Source organism: Siphateles boraxobius, unplaced genomic scaffold (genome assembly GCF_051911475.1).
Source record: "Siphateles boraxobius isolate OS27281-9 unplaced genomic scaffold, OSU_SipBor_1 115, whole genome shotgun sequence".
Taxonomy (NCBI): Eukaryota; Metazoa; Chordata; class Actinopteri; order Cypriniformes; family Leuciscidae; genus Siphateles; species Siphateles boraxobius.
In genome coordinates, this window is record NW_027508717.1 from 657,211 (window position 1) to 670,908 (window position 13,698).

General features: G+C 42.9%; 1 protein-coding gene and 1 long non-coding RNA gene across 2 annotated transcripts; both read right to left on the bottom strand.

Annotated features, from left to right (window-relative positions):
• Positions 1–881: 881 nt before the first annotated feature.
• LOC143707539 (zona pellucida sperm-binding protein 4-like) lies at positions 882–3,074 on the bottom strand. The gene is made up of 8 exons (XM_077200022.1): positions 2,371–3,074; positions 2,116–2,303; positions 1,945–2,042; positions 1,716–1,873; positions 1,447–1,639; positions 1,230–1,377; positions 1,071–1,143; positions 882–992 (listed from the first exon to the last, which is right to left on the bottom strand). The coding sequence occupies exons 1-8, from the start codon at positions 3,065–3,067 to the stop codon at positions 916–918; spliced, it is 1,632 nt and encodes a 543-aa protein (XP_077056137.1). The 5' UTR covers positions 3,068–3,074; the 3' UTR covers positions 882–915.
• An 8,659-nt stretch (positions 3,075–11,733) lies between these two features.
• On the bottom strand, positions 11,734–13,165 carry LOC143707722 (uncharacterized). The gene is made up of 3 exons (XR_013193201.1): positions 12,868–13,165; positions 12,216–12,282; positions 11,734–11,842 (listed from the first exon to the last, which is right to left on the bottom strand). It is a non-coding gene; the product is annotated as an uncharacterized LOC143707722 (long non-coding RNA).
• Positions 13,166–13,698: the final 533 nt, after the last annotated feature.

The following is a 13,698-nucleotide window of genomic DNA, read 5'->3' on the forward strand; positions in this document are numbered from 1 at the left end:
GCTATACCAGCAAGATTTTCATCTCACATTCTGGATAAGAACCTCAAGAGCTGCTCAAATTGATGATTTAAAGCATGCAATCATTCATCCTGACGGCAAATATTTCCAACGAACATGCACCGATGCTCGAGCAACTACGGAAAAGCCGGGCTAAGCAGAGAAAGTTTAAATCACACCTGCTAGCGCACCCCTTAAAATGTTTACGTACTAAGTAGGCGGTAGAGTACACTGTTTTGCGGCTGTTCGAACACATTCAACCACATGAGCATCTACACTATGAAAGCAATCTGGTCAGATGCGTTTGACTACCTCTGGAAGTGGCCAAAAATAGACAAGCTCTTTACCACAGTCCACTGGTGATCTGATTTACAAAAATCCTTCTTAATACCAGGTGTAAACTAGGCCTTGGACAGCTACCTCATTGGGATACAACAGTTAAGGGATTAATGCTTAAATGAAAGCAGTCTACTTTTCAATAAACATTACTGGGACTAGCCTGAAAAAAGTACTGCAAAAACTGGGATAAAATCAGTCAACCTGCACTCCTCCTTTATCCCAAGATATGATTCTGTACTTGCGTGACCTTAGAGGGGTTTGGGCATCAATAGATGCGGTTATGCTAGTCCAGCTATAAAGTCATATGTAAAGCCAAAATTTGATATGTGAAACATGAACAGGGGCCCAAGTTAACAACTAGAACTTGGCAAATAGTAAAGTTAAATGGCTTAGGCAGAAACTTGGTTCTTTTAGTTCAAGTAGTTCAAGTCAAGAACCTCAATGCACCAAAGAAAAGGGTTTAGTAGTGCAGCCCTAGAAGTCAAACAGAGAACAGTCATGAAACATCCAACTCCAGTCAGAAATGACAACCAAAGAGAAACGTGTTGAGGTTCATGAAGTTTATTAAAACACTAAAATTCACTTGACCAGGATAACTTCTCCACTAGACACCACAGTTTGCCCACTAGAGATGGTCTTGTCGTTCGCTTCTCTTCCTGTAAAAAGTGGTAGAAGCATGAGGGGCATTTAAATAAATTCTCAGTTCCTGAAGTCAACTTCCAGCAAGCACTCACTTTTCCTAGTGCAACTTTGCTCACAGGAGCCAGAGGAGGGATGGCACACCGCTGTACTACAGTGGATGAAGATCTAACAGAGGGGGGCAAAGGGTTAAGCCATAGAATTCACTGTAAAAAACACTAATATAAGGGTTGAGGTAAGGCTGCAGAGCATACGGTTTCCTGCAGAGGAGCCAGTGATGCTGGATCTACAAATGTGAACATCTTCACAACAAAGCGCTTGTAGTGGGTTGGGAACTGAAGACCAGATGATCCAGCCACTGGAACCAATGTGGTCAGGTAACGATCATCCTGGTAAGGGCATCTGAAAGGCAAAGAGGCAGTCAGAAATGCCTTCCAGCACAATAGATGGATAAAGACTTGCCTTACTCACCCATCAACTAGAAGATCCCATTGGGGTAGACTGAGTGGACTGGGGGTTGATGTGGCCCAGCAATGTCCCAGCATCAGGACAATGTTGGGGTCGGTCCTCTCCAAAATGTGCACCTCTACATACACAGGCTCCCGCAGGACTTTTGTAACTGGATAATCAGAATCACTGTAGTAGGACGTGTACGCCTCGTCCCCTGAGGAAGAATGCAGTGTTTAACTAGAAACTGGAGTTTTAGAAAGGCTTTAGGCATACTTGGGACATACGCTTACCTTCTGCACAGCCTTTGGTGACACATTGACCGTTTGCCAGTCTAAGCTCCACCCTGAGGGGTCCAGGAGCAGCTACTGGTGGAGGTGGAGGAACGGTGTTGACTTCCACGACCAGAGCTTCCACAGAGGTACCAGAGTACCTACACTGGAAGAGAAGCCTGGACAACAAACAGTGAGCTTGTAGCATTTGTCAATGATTCCCATTTATGATAAAGCATACATCACTTACTCAAAATGGCTGTCCCTCGTGATGGAACCAAGTGGTCCGATACCCACTTCATATGAGGAGGTCATTCTGTTTTCATACACCACATAGCCACTGTCCTCCTGCAAATAGTAACATTGTTGGGATCCAATCCATTCTAAGCCATGCAGAACAAAACCACAAGCAGCTACTCACCATTATGCTTGTGCCACATGCAGTGACAGGGAACTGGTATATAGCAAAGAAAGGTGTGGATCCCACAGGACTGCAAGCTGGATCATTTCCACCCAGGAGACGGACTGAATCCAGGCTCAATCGAGGCAGCGTAACATCTCTAGCCACCACTACCACAAACTGCCCATCTCTTATACACTGGACAGTCACTGGAACGAGTTACAAGAGCAGGTTATTGTGAGGATCAGTTTAACATGAATGCCTCTACACTCTTACCTGCCTTCCCATAGTAACACTGCTGGCCATTAAAGCAGCAGTTGATAGCAGCACACTCAGCACCACTGATACCAGGTGGTCCACATTGGATCTGCTCATAATCAGCTACAGTACACTTGTCAAGGGGCTCTGCCTTTGCCACTGGCTGCTTAGGCTGAAACTGCTGACTAGCTTGTTGAACTGACTGTTGAAACTGCTGAGGAAACTGTTGACTAGCTTGTTGTTGACCTGACTGAGGAAACTGCTGACTAGCTTGTTGTTGAACTGACTGTTGAAACTGCTGAGAAAACTGTTGACTAGCTTGCTGTTGAACTGGCTTTTGAAACTGCTGAGGAAACCGTTGACTAGTTTGCTGTTGAACTGGATTTTGAACCAGCTGAGGAAACTGTTGACTAGCTTGTTGAACTGAGTGTTGAAACCGCTGAGGGAACTGTTGACTAGATTGCTGTTGAACTGGCTTTTGATCCAGCTGAGGGAACTGTTGACTAGTTTGTTGTTGAACTGGCTTCTGAACCTGCTGGGGAAACCATTGACTAGCTTGCTGTTGAACTGGCTTCTGAATCCGCTGCTCAGTTTGCTGGAACATCAGAGCTTGAGGATTCTGGGGCAGATCACTCCACTTCGGAACAGCATGACAGAAAGCACAAAACCAAACACAAAGTGCCAGAGACTGAACAGCACACCAACTTCCTGCCATTGTTCAACAGCTACTCACACTGCCGAGATGCTGCCCTTCGGTCTTTTTGTACTATACAGACTTTGGCTAATTAATGATAATCCCTCCCTCTTCATTAACAGTCATGATTCTCCAGACTTGCACGAGTGGGAGTTTATGCAACTACGTGATTCTATTGTTTCTTAAAAGTCCATTTTTCTTGTTTTCCCACCCTTTTGAACATACATAAAACCACATTGAGCTGAATTCAGAATAGTATGTTAGTACTATTTCTGCCATTCTGAATACAGCCTTTTTTATCCTTCAGTAGCTGAATATTATATTAGAAGTTTTAGCCATTCTGGATTGTTTTTTCTCTCTTTGAAACACATCATTGAGTTCTCATGGCAACAGGCCTGTACATTCAGGGAAAGATTAAATAACGACGATGTACTAAAAACAGAAACGTTTTTCCTTTGACATTTTCGTGGGCAGATGACAACATAGGATGACCACCTCTCCCGCAATCTGCGGGACAGTCCCGAAATTGTGAGTTTTGTCAAGTCAAGTCACCTTTATTTATATAGCGCTTTTTACAATACAGATTGTTCGAAAGCAGCTTTACAGAGATAACAGGAAAATAATGTTGTAATAGTATTGTTAAATACAAAATTAAATGTCCCCAACTAAGCAAGCCAAAAGCCAATGGCGACAAAGGCGAAGAAAGGCGAAAAGGCAACAGTGGCAAGGAACAAAAAGTCCATCAGGTGACAGAATGGAGAAAAAAACCTTGGGAGAAGCCAGGCTCAGTCAGGGGGCCAGTCCTCCTTTGGCCAATGAACGAACAGTGTATGATTATGATTCAGGCAGCATTATAGGTAAGAAGTCAGATAGGATCAGAACTTTCACGATATTTATCCAGTTGGAGTATGGAGTCGAGTTTCTTGAGGTGTCCATGAGGGGTTGATGATTTTGAGATCGCAGTAGACGTGAAGGACTATAACGTGTTAAGAGCTCGCTCAAGTACAGGGGAGCTAAACCATTTAGTGCTTTGTAAGTAATCAGCAACATTTTAAAATGTATACAATGTTTAATAGGGAGCCAATGCAGTGTTGACAGAACCGGGCTAATATTGTCATACTTCCTGGTTCTGGTAAGAACTCTAGCGGCTGCGCTTTGGACCAGCTGTATTTTATGTATTAAACGTGCAGGGCAACCACCCAGTAGAGCATTACAATAATCTAGCCTTGATGTCACGAACGCATGAACCAATTGTTCTGCATTTTTCATCGAGAGCAAATTACGTAATTTATATTTTTAAGATGAAAAAATGCAGTTTTACAGATACTAGTCACGTGACTTTCAAATGAAAGATAGGTTTCAAAGAGCACACCCAGGTTCCTAACCGACGACGAGGGCTTGACAGAGCAGCGATCAAGTGTTACGCCCTTTCACACTGCACGCGGATGCAGTCCGTCAATCCGTTCCAGTTGCGGTGCGTATACAGCAGTGCAGCGATCGTTTCCGCACCGAGTCTATTTTTGCTGTGCTGCAAACGCTGAATTAAAGGGACAACGCACGGTTCGTGATCAAAATGAACACAGATTGACCTGAAAATGTAGTAATTTCACCATAAATGCATTTAATTCAATAAAATGTAGTAATCTCACCATAAATGTATTTAATTAAATACTACTTTTCATCTTTTTACTTTAAGACCGGGGTTTTAAGCAAGGAAAACTACAATTTACCTTAACAAGGACATAAAGAACGACATTCGTGGAGGTGGAGAAACAACTTCTTTGTGACATGCATGATTTATTGTATTAAAATTTAAATGCAAAAGAAAAGGCATGAGAGTCGGCTGTTTTTGTCAATTTTAAGTTTTAATTTAAAACGTTTGCGATTTTAATATAAGTAGGCTACATGGTTAAATATTTCACCACTTGCCTGAGCAACTTAATATACAGTATATAGAAGTAATGCATGGAATTATAGGCCTATGTTGTTTAAATTGTGTTTAAACGTGCATACGTCCATTCAAGTTTGTATACAAAGAGAATCGCAATGCTGACAAATTTTTTTTTTTATAAAAGTTGCTGCACTTCTGGATTTGAAATAAAAATAGTGAGTAGCCTATGTGTTTGTGGTACAGCCGCGGATCAGTTACGCACTGCACTGCAAACGCAGCATATGTGAAAGCACTATAGCGTGTGCTGCTCCTGTACCGCATACGCACCGCAACACGCACCGCATACGCACTGCACACGGAATTTGTGTGAAACGGGCGTTAGACAGCACTCTAGGTTATTACGTGAGGCCGTTTTTTGTCCAATAATTAGAATCTCTGTTTTTTCAGAATTAAGTAGTAGGAAATTACTAGTCATTCAGTTTTTTATATCAGCTACGCATTCCGTTAATTTTGTGGATTGGTAAGTTTCGTCAGGGCGTGAGGAAATACAGAGCTGAGTATCATCAGCATAACAGTGAAAACTAATGCCATGCTTCCTAATGATATCTCCTAAGGGTAGCATGTACAGAGTGAACAGCAACCGTCCTAGTACTGAGCCTTGTGGTACACCGTACTGAACTTATGACCGATAAGACATCTCTTCATTTACTGCTACAAACTGATATTCGTCAGATAAGTATGATTTAAACCATGCTAGTGCAATTCCACTAGTGCCAACATAATTTTCGAGTCTATTTAAAAGAATGTTGTGGTCGATAGTGTCAAATGCAGCACTAAGATCGAGTAGCACTAATAGAGATATACAACCACGATCAGATAAGAGCAAATCATTTGTGACTCTAATGAGAGCTGTCTCAGTACTGATACGGTCTAAAGCCTGATTGAAAATTCTCACAGATACCATAGTTGTGAAGATACTGCCTTTTCTAGTGTCTTTGTCCCGCAAGACATACAGGTGAAACTCGAAAAATTTGAATATCCTGCAAAAGTTATCATTTTGATGATTATGGCTTACAGCTTATGAAAACCCCAAATTCAAAATCTCAAAAAATTAGAATATTACATGAAATCAATAAAAAAAAGTATAATCATCCATATGTATATAGTTATATATACTAAATATATTAGTTTCACTTTTTAATTTGAATTACTGAAATACATGAACTTTTGCACGATATTCTAATTTTTTGAGTTTCACCTGTAGTGTCCCGCATTTCAGTTATGTCTATTATTATGTCTTTTTTTCATCCCTAAAATTACAATACCACAGTAAGAAATATAATAAAAACGGTGCCTGGTATTTTAAAATCTATTTGTGCAGCCGTCATGTTCTAGTTGTGAAAAACCCAACATACGCAATCGTGGAGAGAGGTTTTCCCACCGATGACAACTAAATGGACAGCGCAAAGAAATAAGTGCAGGCCTCATCAAAGTCTGTAAACACAGCTATACCAGCAAGAATTTCATCTCACATTCTGGATAAGAACCTCAAGAGCTGCTCAAATTGATGATTAAAAGCATGCAATCATTCATCCTGACGGCAAATATTTCCAACGAACATGCACCGATGCCATGGATGCTCGAGCAACTACGGAAAAGCGGGGCTAAGCAGAGAAATTTTAAATCACACCTGCTAGCGCACCCCTTAAAATGTTTACGTACTAGGTCAGTAGGCGTACAGAGTACACTGTTTTGCGGCTGTTCGAACACATTCAACCACATGAGCATCTACTCTATGAAAGAAATCTGGTCGAATGCGTTTGACTACCTCTGGAAGTGGCCAAAAATAGACAAGCTCTTTACCACAGTCCACTGGTGATCTGATTTACAAAAATCCTTCTTAGTACCAGGTGTAAACTAGGCCTTGGACAGCTACCTCGTTGGGATACAACAGTTAAGGGATTAATGCTTAAATGAAAGCAGTCTACTTTCAATAAACATTACTGGGACTAGCCTGAAAAAAAGTACTTCAAAAACTGGGATAAAATCAGTGTCAACCTGCACTCATCCTTTATCCCAAGATATGATTCTATACTTGCGTGACCTTAGAGGGGTTTGGGCATCAATAGATGCAGTTATACTAGTCCAGCCATAAAGTCATATGTAAAGCCAATATTTGATATGTCAAACATGAACAGGGGCCCAAGTTAACAACTAGAACTTGGCAAATAGTAAAGTTAAATGGCTTAGGCAGAAACTTGGTTCTTTTAGTTCAAGTAGTTCAAGTCAAGAATCTCAATGCACCAAAGAAAAAGGGTTTAGTAGTGCAGCCCTAGAAGTCAAACAGACAACAGTCATGAAACATCCAACTCCAGTCAGAAATGAAAACCAAAGAGAAACGTGTTGAGTTTCATGAAGTTTATTAAAACACTAAAATTCACTTGACCAGGATAACTCCTCCACTAGACACCACAGTTTGGCCACTAGAGATGGTCTTGTCGTTCGCTTCTCTTCCTGTAAAAAGTGGTAGAAGCATGAGGGGCATTTAAATAAATTCTCAGTTCCTGAAGTCAACTTCCAGCAAGCACTCACTTTTCCTAGTGCAACTTTGCTCACAGGAGCCAGAGGAGGGATGGCACACCGCTGTTCTACAGTGGATGAAGATCTAACAGAGGGGGGGAAAGGGTTAAGCCATAGAATTCACTGTAAAAAGCACTAATATTAAGGGTTGAGGTAAGGCTGCAGAGCATACGGTTTCCTGCAGAGGAGCCAGTGATGCTGGATCTACAAATGTGAACATATTCACAACAAAGCGCTTGTAGTGGGTCGGGAACTGAAGACCAGATGATCCAGCCACTGGAACCAATGTGGTCAGGTAACGATCATCCTGGTATGGGCATCTGAAAGGCTGCCCTTACCAGGAAACTGCTGTCTTGCTTGTTGAACTGACTGTTGAAACTGTTGACTAGTTTGTTGTTGACCTGACTGAGGAAACTGCTGAGGAAACTGTTGACTAGCTTGTTGTTGAACCAGCTGAGGAAACTGTTGACTAGCTTGCTGTTGAACCAGCTGAGGAAACTGTTGACTAGCTTGTTGAAATGACTGTTGAAACTGCTGAGGAAACTGTTGACTAGCTTGCTGTTGAACCAGCTGAGGAAACTGTTGACAAGCTTGTTGAACTGACTGTTGAAACTGCTGAGGAAACTGTTGACTAGCTTGCTGTTGAACTGGCTTTTGAAACTGCTTAGGGAAACTGTTGACTAGCTTGCTGTTGAACTGGCTTTTGAACCAGCTGAGGAAACTGTTGACTAGCTTGCTGCTGAACTGGCTTTTGAACCTGCTGATCATCCCGAGCTGTGACGAGATGAAGGCGGACGGACATATGACTAAATGTGGAGTCTGAGAACTAGATCTGTAGCGACCTGTCCTGTGGATGCCGGGAGGCTGAGGATACGCGCCCCCGCCAGATAAGTGCTTGCTTTATACTGATGTGACTGTTAGACCACTCTAGGAAGCTGTTATTCCTCTGAACGTTGTTCTACAAATACACGACAGGATAGCCACGTGACTCCGCCCTGTGTGAGAAATTATTTGTAGTGGTGATACGCCGTACACGTTCGGTTGGAGTGCCCAACTTAAATGAACACCCCGAGTGCAGTTTCTTCACAAGTGACATTTAACTTGAGTGGTTTTCCCCCATGGTACACTAGCGTGAGTGACGTACCCTGGAGTAATTGTTAAAGTAAGCATTGTTTAGTAGCCATCCTGGTTATCTTCATTAGCGAGCCCATATTGGGAAGGAGAGCATAGGCTAGTAGCCATCCCTGCTATCATCTGTTCATTAGATCACACCAAATTGACCCGTTAACCTGTGCATTGCCTCCCTGTACCAGCAGAGTTTAGAGAGCTGTCGCTGCATCCAGCCGACCTTCTCATTGCTGTTACGCCCAGTGGTTTGAGTCTGCTTGTTACATCAAATTGACCCGTTAACCTGTGCATGGCCGCCCTGTACTAGCAGAGTCTAGAGAGCCGCCGCCGCATCCAGCCGTTTGGTGAGTCTGCCTATCACATCAATTGGCCTATTCACCTGCGCATTGCCGCCCTGTACAAGTGGAGCCTAGAGGGCCGCCTGCCGCATCGAGCTCACCTGTCCACGGCTGCCTCACCCCAGCGGAGTCCGGTCGGCCCTCCTATTATATCAAGCCATCTGACCATTATTGTCCTGCATTAGCGGGGCCCAGCGGACCGGCTAACACATCAAGCCAACTTGCCTGGTGTCTCACCCCTGTGGAACCCAAAGCTCCATCCGACTACCGGCTGACACCCCTTATAGCTCCACTGTCCCACAACTCCCCCAAGACTTTCTTTAACAAAGTTATTTAATAAAGAACATTTCATTGTTTTAAAACGAAATCCTTTTGCCTTGGTATTTGCTGGGTGGGATACGTGTTGTTCCTCTGGGAGAAGGAAGTGTCAGTGGTGAATACTGCCCCCCTGCCTGTGACACTAGTAAAAACCATATTACATTCAATTTAAGTAGATTTTACCAGCTGACAGGATCTGTATGTTTATAGCATTAGGCTAGATATTTTTTTCTTGAGAAAGATTAAAGGCACACTATGCAGGAATTCCGTTTTTGTCAAACAGCACCCCCTAGAGTCGCTGTAGAGTGCTTGTAGTTGTATTTAACGTTACTGTCGTAAATACCACTCACGGAGAGCGTCTCTGCACTCACAGCCTCAGCTTCTCTTATGTAACTTATCTACAATGCTTTTCTGTTTCGGAGTTCCCTACAGCAGTGTTAATACAAAATAATTGTTTAATTTTTGTTGTCTCCGCAGTTGTAATGGAGCAACAGCGTGGTGGTCAGTGTAGTTTGATTCACAAATAAATTACTCTTTTGAAAGGTTAGTGTATCAAATCAGAAAGAGTCGCCTTAATAAAGAAATACGGCGCCGAAAGCGTAACTTGGTCCAACTCATATGATTTGATAACTAATCACTTGTTGAAAAAGACGAATTGACTGACTAAATTTTTGCAAACAAAATGTAATATAACTCAATATCATTTAATTAGCTAACATTACAGTGCACTGGATTCATCAAAGCAGTTTTTCTAATAGAAAAGCACATCCTAAAAAGAGACCGTATGCCTATAAGTTTGGCCTTCTCATCAACTCTCCCTCGCAAACATCTAGATATTAAAACAAACTATTTTTATCTTGACAGTTAAAAAATCAAACACTAATAAATTAATTAAATTACCTTGTTTTTTTCAGCTGAATGATTCCTCTCGAAAACGTTGGTCTGCGTCTGCAAGATCCCCCCTCAGGTTTTAAATTAACCGCCAAATCCTTTTTTTCAGTCGGTTGAGTTCTTTACTTCTAGTAGTGGTCCGCTTGTGACAAAACGAACTTGAGCCGATGGTAAATACACACAGCTACACCGAGTATGGACACTAGTACAACTGCTTTCAGCCGATACTGGCCCATACAGAAAAAGCTGTCAGTCAGCCAGATGTGTTATGCAAAGTCTGCACGGATCTGGCCCATTATCTGTTCACCGATGCCGACAGTGACTCATTTCAGCCAGAATCGGCCCAACTTTGCTTGCTATCTTACTCCGACGAAAGTGACTTGAACGCACCTGCCGTCGTAAACACGACTTCCCACCTCGTAAGTACGAACTTCCCAGAAGGATTTGAACGCACCATAATCACTAACGCTCCAGTGGGCGGGGCCAAAGACGCGGTGACGTAGACATTGATATTCTTCCGCATACTTTCGAAAGACGATCTTTCGCTACTCTCTGACGTCACAAGTCTCCACTTCTCAGATCCTGTCGTTTCACAGACTTGTTATTCCACAAACTGCTTTTATTGAAACCAAGGAAGTTCTGAGTTTTGAAAATGAAGAGAATATTTTTTTTTATTAGTACAACAAGCTACCTATCAAAAGATCAGGAAAAATTTGAATTCTCAGTTCATGACCCCTTTTAGGGACACAATTATTAAATACTGGGTGACTTTAAGAACTAGTCTAAGAGTTTATGCAAATGGCCACAGTCCTACCTTTTCTCCAAAAAAAAAAAAAAATCCACAAAATTTCTCTAGGAAAAATGACTGATACAAGGAGCAATTAGTTAACATGACTAATTCTTAAGTTAATGATATATAACACACGCATATATATATATATATGCCACTTATACAAATATAATAGAAGACCCCATTTTGAAATGTTTATTTCACAAACCTAATAAATACGCCAACATTTTCAACATTCAGCTCTTCAAACTGGTTGTTAAATATAACTGAAATGGGATGCATTTTCTTGACACTGGTCGAGTTGCCTTCCGTGTTCTGTCTTCGATGGTGCAGGAACAAGACATTTAAATAATAATAAAAAAGTAGCTTTTTGTCACTACTGACAAAGAACTGACATGGTTTAGGTTGTATAAATGTCATGCTCTGGAAATAAAGATCTTTCATGAGTGAAGCAGAAGCCTGCAGTGATGGTGGAGGTTTTAGTTTCACAGACTATTAAAAATCAAGTAAAGCTGAAATAATATGAGCAGTGGTTCTCAACTCTGGCTCTCAAGTTCCACTTTCCTGCAGATTTTGCTCCATCTCTGATCAAAAACACCTGTAAAGGCTTCACCAGGCCACACACACCTCTCTCCAGGCCACACACACCTCTCTCCAGGCCACACACACCTCTCTCCAGGCCACACACACCTCTCTCCAGGCCACACACACCTCTCTCCAGGCCACACACACCTCTCTCCAGGCCACACACACCTCTCTCCAGGCCACACACACCTCTCTCCAGGCCACACACACACCTCTCTCCAGGACACACACACCTCTCTCCAGGACACACACACCTCTCTCCAGGCCACACACACCTCTCTCCAGGCCACACACACCTCTCTCCAGGCCACACACACACACCTCTCTCCAGGCCACACACACCTCTCTCCAGGCCACACACACCTCTCTCCAGGCCACACACACCTCTCTCCAGGCCACACACACCTCTCTGCAGGCCACACACACCTCTCTCCAGGCCACACACACACCTCTCTCCAGGCCACACACACCTCTCTCCAGGCCACACACACACACCTCTCTCCAGGCCACACACACCTCTCTCCAGGCCACACACACCTCTCTCCAGGCCACACACACCTCTCTCCAGGCCACACACACACCTCTCTCCAGGCCACACACACCTCTCTCCAGGCCACACACACACCTCTCTCCAGGCCACACACACACCTCTCTCCAGGCCACACACACCTCTCTCCAGGACACACACACCTCTCTCCAGGACACACACACACACCTCTCTCCAGGCCACACACACACACCTCTCTCCAGGCCACACACACCTCTCTCCAGGTCACACACACACCTCTCTCCAGGACACACACACCTCTCTCCAGGACACACACACCTCTCTCCAGGCCACACACACCTCTCTCCAGGCCACACACACACCTCTCTCCAGGCCACACACACCTCTCTCCAGGCCACACACACACCTCTCTCCAGGACACACACACCTCTCTCCAGGCCACACACACCTCTCTCCAGGCCACACACACCTCTCTCCAGGCCACACACACCTCTCTCCAGGCCACACACACACCTCTCTCCAGGCCACACACACACCTCTCTCCAGGCCACACACACCTCTCTGCAGGCCACACACACCTCTCTCCAGGCCACACACACACCTCTCTCCAGGCCACACACACACCTCTCTCCAGGACACACACACCTCCCTCCAGAACACACACACCTCTCTCCAGGACACACACACCTCTCTCCAGGCCACACACACCTCTCTCCAGGCCACACACACCTCCCTCCAGAACACACACACCTCTCTCCAGGACACACACACCTCTCTCCAGGCCACACACACACCTCTCTGTAACCGGAGAGTTGGTCACGGTTGGATCTCGAAGGCCAGTGTCGAGAATCTGCTTTAGTCGATTACAGACCAGCACTCGATCACACACACTGCCGTTCAAAAGTTTTGGATAGGTAAGATTTTTTAAAGTTTTTAAAAGAAGTCTCACCAAGGCTGCATTTATATGTTTAAAAATACAAAAAATCATCTGTCGTCTATGTGAATATATAGTAAAGTGTAATTTATTCCTGTGATCAAAGCTGAATTTTCAGCATCATTACTCCAGTCTTCAGTGTCACATGATCCTCCAGAAATCTATAATATGATGATTTGCTGCTCACAAATATTTATGATTATTATCAGTGTTGAAAAACAGTTACATTTTTATTTCAGGATTCTTTGATGAATATGAAGTTGAAAAGTACATAATTTATCTGAAATAGAAGCTTATGTGACATTAAACTCAACCGTTCAAAAGTTTGGGGTAAGTAAGAATTTTTATTTTATTTTTTGGGGGAAATAAATAAAATAAATCAATACTTTTATTAATCAAGAATGAATTAAATTGATGAAAAGTGACAGTAAACACATTTATAATGTTAAAAATATTCTATTTCAAATAAGTGCTTTTCTTTTGAAAAAACGGTTTTCAACATTGATAATAATCATAAATGTTCATGTTAATCATCATATTATAGTGATTTCTGAAGGATCATGTGACACTGAAGACTGGAGTAATGATGCTGAAAATTCAGCTTTGATCACAGGAATAAATTACACTTTATATTAAAAAAGAAAACAGTTATTTTAAATTGTCATAATATTTAACAATAGAACAGTTTT